The sequence below is a fragment of the Paramisgurnus dabryanus genome, chromosome 16, assembly GCF_030506205.2.
Source record: "Paramisgurnus dabryanus chromosome 16, PD_genome_1.1, whole genome shotgun sequence".
Taxonomy (NCBI): domain Eukaryota; kingdom Metazoa; phylum Chordata; class Actinopteri; order Cypriniformes; family Cobitidae; genus Paramisgurnus; species Paramisgurnus dabryanus.
The window spans coordinates 19,569,459-19,577,381 of record NC_133352.1 but is presented as its reverse complement, the minus strand read 5'-3'; the positions used below and the strand labels follow the sequence as shown (position 1 = coordinate 19,577,381).

At 34.9% G+C, this 7,923-nt stretch overlaps 1 protein-coding gene across 13 annotated transcripts in view; it reads left to right on the top strand.

Annotated features, from left to right (window-relative positions):
• The first annotated feature begins 4,308 nt into the window (after positions 1-4,308).
• The window catches only part of map7d3 (MAP7 domain containing 3), a 37,426-nt gene continuing 33,811 nt past the window's right edge, over positions 4,309-7,923 (top strand). For all 13 annotated transcript variants that reach the window (XM_065271861.2, XM_065271859.2, XM_065271855.2 and 10 more), the window contains exon 1: positions 4,309-4,373. In XM_065271861.2, the coding sequence (XP_065127933.2) occupies positions 4,328-4,373 (46 nt within the window). In that variant the 5' untranslated portion in view covers positions 4,309-4,327. The remainder of the gene's footprint in view (positions 4,374-7,923) is intronic.

Genomic DNA, 7,923 nt, shown 5'->3' with positions numbered 1-7,923 from the left:
GGAGAATTTGCAAAGAAAAATGGCAAAAAAAAGACTTTCTCAGTTGTGCAAAGCTTATTGCGTCATACCTAAAAAGACTCAAGGCTGTAACTGCTGCCAAAGGTGCTTCAAGAGTAAAGGGTCTTAAAGGGGACATTTCACGAGAAATATGTTAAATAAATATTTTGTGTCTCTTAAGTTCGTATATGAAGTTCTAGCACAAAATATCATATAGATAATTTATAAAATATCAAATAGATAATTTATTATAACATGTTAAAATTACCACTTTGAGGGTGTGAGCAAAAATGTCCCGTTTTTGGGTGTGTCCTTTAAAATGCAAATGAGCTGATCTCTTAATTCTTCACTAAATGGCAGTGATGTGGTTTGATTAAGGGGCGGTATTATCCCCTTCTGACATCACTAGTGGAGCCAAATTTCAATTACCTACTTTTTTTCACATGCTTGCAAAGAATGGTTTACCAAAACTAAGTTACTGGGTTGATCTTCATCACATCTAGGTTGGTAGAAGCACAGGGGACCCAATTATAGCACTTAAGCATGGAAAAAGTCAGTCAGTCATTTTCATGATATGTCCTCTTTAATATGAAAATGTAATATTTCAGGGGGGGGGGGGGGCAGTTTTATCTAGACATTTCTAAAATTGTGTTTTCGCTATGCCTAGAGCTAGTAACATATCAGTTGTCAACTGTACTAGCAGTGTTTGTACTGTATGGTTATAATGTATGTGGACTTGTTGAACAGTCAGGGCTTTTCTTCAAAGTAACCACAAGAGGGCGCCATGTTGTATCACTTTAAACTGTATGTATTCCTAATAAACTGGCTTAAAGGGATAGTTCACCCAAAAATAAAAATTCTCTCATTATAAACTCACTCTCATGTTGTTACAAACCTGTATAAATGTCTTTGTAATGAATACAAAGAAAGATATTTTGAGAATTGTTTGTAAACAAACTGTGAATGAGCCCTATTCACTTCCATAGTAGCCTATTCTTTTATCCTACTATAAAAAAGTGTAGGGGGTTCATGATGAGATTTGTTACAAACATTAATCAAAATATCTTTCTTTGTATTCATCAAAGCAAAAAAATGTATACAGGTTTGGAACATGCAAGTGATAAAATAATGACAGAATAAAATTTTTTGGTGAACTATCCCTTTAAGTAGTGCAGTTTTCTTTCATGCGGATGTGTTTCCTTTTGAAACGGGAAGTCAGTAGCTAATATACTTTAGTTTGTGGCTCCTCCAAGAAAATGTGACCCAAGAAGTGGTTTATAGTAGACTAAGATTGGGTCATACAGGTCTTAATGGCACACTCAGGATAATAGGGAAGAATAACGGTCTATGTACTGAATGTCAAGTTATGGAAAATGTAGATCATGTTTTGTTTAATTGCAGGAAGTACACAGAATATAGACAACAATGGAAAGAGAGAGAGGCTGAAAGTGGCATAGAAAACACCCTTAAGGAAGAAGGAATGAAGAGTGATAAGATCAAATCCCTATTTATCTTTTTGAGGGAGTCAGGTTTAATTAAGAGGATCTAGGATCCCTGATTGTTTAATGTTTTTTTTTTTTTTTTTTTTTTTTGATAGTCTGATTATAGTCTGTTAAGTCCCTTTGCACACTCCTGTACAGTAGGTGGCGGTATGCACCAATGAGATGTGATTCGCCAATAAAGTAAAGAAGAAGAAGAAGAAAATGTGACCCTACTAGTAAAGCTTGTAGTGTTTTTTTTCTTACATAAAAACATTCTACATAATGTAATGATTACTCATAAGGCCATGACAAAGATTTTAAAGTGAAATTAATAAATTAAACCAAACTTTGATGCTAATTAGATTATTATAATATACTTTGTATTGCTGGTGAAGTACAGTAGGTGAAGTAAACATTTGTCTTGGTACATAAGAAACTCTATTTGTTAAAACTCATTTCCTCAAGGTAGTGGACATTGATAAGCTGTCAATTTTTATTTAATGTGGTCTTTAGAAATTAGATTTACAGTGGCATATTAAGTTACACTTACTAAACAGACAAACTTTGTTTTCACCTCAGAGTTTTTGTCATGACACAGTCTACTGTGTTTTATTGCAAAATTACTTAATTTTACTTTATGTGCATACACTGACCAATGCAGTATAACATTTAAAATATGTATGTCTCCACCCATAATCATCTTTATCAGAAAGTTAAACAACTAGGCTATAGTATAAATTATCCATTGGGGTAAATGAGTTACAAACAATATAAACACAATCCAGAGCTACTCTTTGTTCAATTAAATGACTGAATTATTGAGAAGGTTGAGAGGGCAAAATACACTATTGCAGAGCTAAAATTTTAAACATGTTTTTGTTGTAAGACAGTTTTGCAGTTTTAAACAGAAAAATCATCTTCAGATTTAATTAAACTTGAGATCATTTTAACATTTAAGCTTGGAGGAATTTACCACAAGATAAATGCTATAGTGTTCTATGTGGTTCCATGTTAAACACTTCTTCAATAAAAAACATTTTCACCATATTTTCTTAATAATGTAAAGATGACCTTAAATGACTTTATGTATGGACTTGTGTAATATTCTAAAGGTTTGTAAATATTTTGTGTAGATATAAATACAGGCTAATCTCAGAATGTATAATTGTTATCAACCACCAGCATTAGTTCAAGTCATGCAAGTCTGTTAAACCAGTTTTGTACTGATCCCTAAATTAGTCATAGCTGCTTTTGTCATATGATCCTGAGATTATACCTCTATTGTATCTCTATGGTATGTGTGAGCAAGGGATTTATAAACTGTGCTCTCTGTTCTATCCGAACCCTTGACATTCCCTCACAGCCACATCCATTATTGTACGCTTTAGTGTTAAATAACACAGGTCCCGGTGCATTATTTAGTATGTGTAACTTATACAAAGCTGAACCTGCTATAAAATATGAATGAAGAGTGTGCAAGCTTTGGCTAGAATGAGAGGAAATGGTCTGAGATGCCTAGAAAACAGTACTGTCAAGCATAATATGGTGTTTTCCTTAAAGGAGGGGTTGACCACAGTTTCACTGCTGGTCATATCAGTTTCTCATTCATACTCTCAAAGCACCAATGGCAGTGGTGAAAAAAATGTGTGTAATTCTTTACAGTCTGTACAACAGGAACCACTTCTTACATATTTTTTTTATCATGTTTCATTTTTCACAAGCCTGATTAAAGAGTTTATGTACTTCTAACTATGGACGCAGTGGAGACATTTTTAAAGGGGACATATGAGAATTTTTAAAGATGTTATATAAGTCTTTGGTGTCCCCAGAGTGCGTATGTAAAGTTTTAGCTGAAAATACCCCACAGATCATTTATTATGGTACATGGTAAATTAGTTTATTATTAACATGGTAAAAATGCCACTTTGTAGGTGCGAGCAAAAATGTGATTTCTGAGTGTGTCCCTTTAAATGTAAAAGATAAAATGCAAAGCCTAATGATGGTGGTTTGCTCTCTCTTTCTATCTGTACCAAATGGTAGTGAGGCGGTTGGATTGTGCAGATTAAGGGGCAGTATTTTTATAAGAAGATCCTCTTTTGACATCACAAGGGGAGCCAAATTTCACACTGACCTATTTTTTTTTCAGAGAGAATTGTTTACCAAAACTAAGTTACTGGGTTGTTATTTTTCACATTTTCTTGGTTGATCACTGGGGACCCAAATGTAGCAATTTAACATGGGAAAAGTAATGACCATTTTAACTAAAATCCATGATAAAAAGAAAAGCAAAAATCTAAAGTTTTGATATTATGTCTTTGGATACAATAAAGTGAACAGGTTAAACTTTATTATTAAAATATATATTAAAATTTTTATGTGTACTGTATTATTAAGATATATATTTATTTAAATGTACTACTTTATAATGCACAGTAAGACACTTTGGATAAAAGCGTCTGCCAAATGCATAAATGTTTAATGTAAGCGTAATTTGTTTTATAGTTCACATTTACAGAAACGTAAAACTGACATTTTATTTTTATCTACTTAAGCCAGTTGTTTAAAGGTAGAGATGGACAGACAGACAGAAATACGTGCATTTAATTACTTGACTTAATTTATTTTATTTATACCCAAATTTTTATCAGTACTCTTGCTATACACAATATTTTTTAAATACTTTATCCACAATAATGATTGTGTAAAATCATTCCTCATGTGTCCTGCAGTATCTGTTGTAAAACTCAAGATGTCGCTGTCAGCGTCTGTACAGTGCGGCGGATCGAGTAGTGCTCGTCCCCGCGCGCCTCTAATGTGTCAGCGCCAAACTGCAGGAAAAATCTTCAAAGATGGCGGAGGGTGCAACGTCTCTGAAAGGGTTGCGGGCGCAAATGGGTAAGAATCTACTCGTCCCCAGCCTCTTTAACCAGTTCTTGTCGGTTAAGTCAATTAAATGATGTCTGCTGATTAAAACCGCCCTGTTTGGAGTTTGTTTAGACGGTTGAGCGCGTAAATCGCTTACTTTCATTGAGGCGATGTGAGGGGGAGAGTTAGCGGGCTCTGATGGGCAGATAACGGCCAGCTAACTGCTAAACTTACTTCGGCCACTGTCAACAAGTTTGTTTGTTTTTTCTCTGGTCATGTGAAGGCCTGTGTTAACATGATGCACGGGGAGCTTCGTTTATGACTTAAAAGTTATGAAAGTTTTTTAAATGTTTTTTGGGACTTTGAGAAGATGTCGGTGATGATTAGTGATGTCGGCTTTGACAGGGACACATCATCTCTTTGAATGGCGCCCTGTCTGAGCAGAGCACATATAACTGTTACAAACGTAACGTCTTCGTTTAGTTTTATGTTGAACATTGCTTTAATATGGCGTTTGACGTATATATTTGCTCTGTCATCTTGGGTCATTCTTTATATGCACACGCGTTTAGCAAAGAAAGTCAAAATTATGACCTTTTTTATGTACAAACTGTTTAATCACATAGGCCGAAGTCCATGTTTACACTGTAACACAACGAGGTAAATGAATATTTTGACCTCATTAAAGTTCATAATTTATCTATTAACTTAATGAAGGGTTTCCTCTCAAGTTCAACTATTGTTAAAGTTCACCTTTACTGTAGCATGTTGTCGCAGAAAGCACAAAACTAATGTTTATGCAATGCATGTAATGTAGGAGCTTCTGTCTCACTTATTCTGTTAGCCATCTTGGTCAGCAAAACAGGATATTTACACGTATGCCTCTCATTATTACCCTTAGCTCAGTGTGTCATCTGTAGCTGGTCAATGTAGCAAACCCGGTGTTGAAAAGTGACTTTGTTGACTAGTTCCTCCCTATTATGACAACAAGCTTTGTTTACTTGCTTGCTTTGCATGCTTTTTTTGCTTGCTAATGAAGAATGAACTGCACTGCAGCTTTGATACATTGCATGTATGCTGGCATTTGTCTGTATCATAGCCTGTGGGTATTCTCATGAAATATTACGAAGTCCATATGGCCTTGTGTACGGAAGACAACAGTACTGTAAAACTTCTGCTTTCTGTGTGCCCCTTTAGCTTTTTATACTTCAATGCACATGAGTGTTGAATTCAATTGGTACAATTGCTGTAGTTTGTCACAATGTGGTTACAAAACGTCAAACTGGATTCATGAGTATGTAGGTTTCCTGCCAGTGGTTAACCTGGCCGAACTGCAAACGTAATACTGGGCGGAGACAAGTATTCTTAAAGTGCACATAGTTGGTTATGACTTCAATATTTGAGGTCTCATCAGATCTGAAACAAATTATTTTCCTGCTTCTTTTAAAGGCATTATTGGGGAGGGAGAACAATAATAGGCCAGTAAGTGTCATGTGATATAATAATAGTGAGTTGTTTTGTTAGCAATCCATCTGGCTGGATTTAAGCAAATATTAAACGAGTAGCACCTTTATTTACTCCTTGACTGACAGGCGTAGGGTTATACTTCTTATACAGTCAGGACCTATTTTTCTGAATGGTCTCGAGAGTGTACTTAGAGAAAGTCATTAGAGACACCAGCAGAAGAGGCAAATTTGTGAGGCAAATGACTTGTGTTTGGGTTTCAGCTCTACCCGTGCTTGGACACGGGTAACACGTACATTAATAAATCTAGGTAACTTATATTTCTTAGTGCAGGCATTTGATTAGGTTCTGCATATAGATGCTAGCGTTGCATGATATGTCCCATTGTGAGATGGTCCTATTGTCAGCCTGTGAGATCAACAATACACAATAGTATCGGGGGGTGGGGCTAGTTTACTCATTGATCTATTTGTTCATTATTTTACTCATTTATGACAAGCCTGGAATGGTGGACAAAAAAGAAGGTGATTTACTCTAAGGGCAGCTGGCAACACTGTCACAACTGCAATCTTCTTAAAGGAAAATACCACCGTTTTTCAATATTTTTCTATGTTCTTACCTCAACTTAGATGAATTAATACATACCTATCTTTTTTTCAATGTGTGCACTTTTAATCTTTGTACAGCACCTTGTGAATGTGTTAACATTTAGCCTAGCCCCATTCATTCCTATGGCTCCAAACAGGGATGAATTTAGAAGCCACCAAACACTTCAATGTTTTCCCTATTTAAAGACTGTTACATAAGTAGTTACACAAGTAAGTATGGTGGCACAAAATAAAACTTTAAGGAATAGTCTACCCTTTTGCCATATTAAACTATGATATTAACTCAACCTAGACAAATTAATACATACCTTTCTTTTTTCAATGCGTGCACTGTACAGCGCGTTGTGAATGTGTTAGCATTTAGCCTAGCCCCATTCATTCCTATGGTACCAAAAAAGTTTTATTTTGTGGCACCATACTTACTGGTACAACTCCTCATGTAATAGTCTTTAAATAGGGAAAACACAAAAGTGTTTGATGGCTTCCCTGTTTGGTACCATAGGAATTAATGGGTCTAGGCTAAATGCTAACACATTCACGATGTGTTGTACAGTGCACACATTGAAAAAGGATAGGTATGTATTAATTCATCTAAGTTGAGGTAAGAACATAATAAAATATTGAAAAACGGTGGTGTTTTTCTTTAAACCATGATGCTATTTATATGAGCATGTCATTGGTGCCCAGGTGCTCTGAAATTTCTTGTGTGCCAGGGAGCAGGAACAACTCACTTGCTGGTTTTCAACCACCTTGTTGCACCCCTAAAAACCTCTCTAGTTATCTAGTAACTGTGATGATGATAATAATAATAATTTAAAACTAGGGCTGGGATAAATGATTATTTTTTTAACGATTAATCTAGCGATTATTTTTTCGATGCATCGATTAATCTAACGATTCATTTTGTCAGTTCGATTCGACTTCGATTCGATTCGATTCTCGATTATCTCCCCATTAATTAACTAATAGCAAGTTATACATGTTGATTTACATATCTGAATGTAAAAATTTCAATATATCTTTATTGCTCTTAAAATTTCAAAATAAAAAGACTATACAAGTGCAAAATAATGCATTCTTAGACAGAGGTAGCATTCAATAAAGCATTTGCAGGGCATACTATGCAGTTAAGTAACCGTATAAAAATCTCAAGTTCAAATTACTTTATTTTACATGCATTTATGAGCAAAACCTCTTCAATGTGCCTTTTGATGGTCTGTGTAATTTTTATAACTAGATTTGTTTAATCCACATTGTTTTCGTGCTGTTCTAGTCCATTTAATAACAGATATAAACTTAAGATAGACTTAAGATAGACTTATTATAGACTTAAGAAGCACATATATTATTAAATCTCTTTCTCTTAAGTTTGTTAAGATAGATTAGGACTCATTTACTGCTGGACAGAGAGTGAATGAAAGCGCAGTCTTCTGGCAACAGTGACATATTTCATTGCTTTCTGTTAAATTGCTCAAATGACTGTTTAAAACACACTTGGCATCACATTC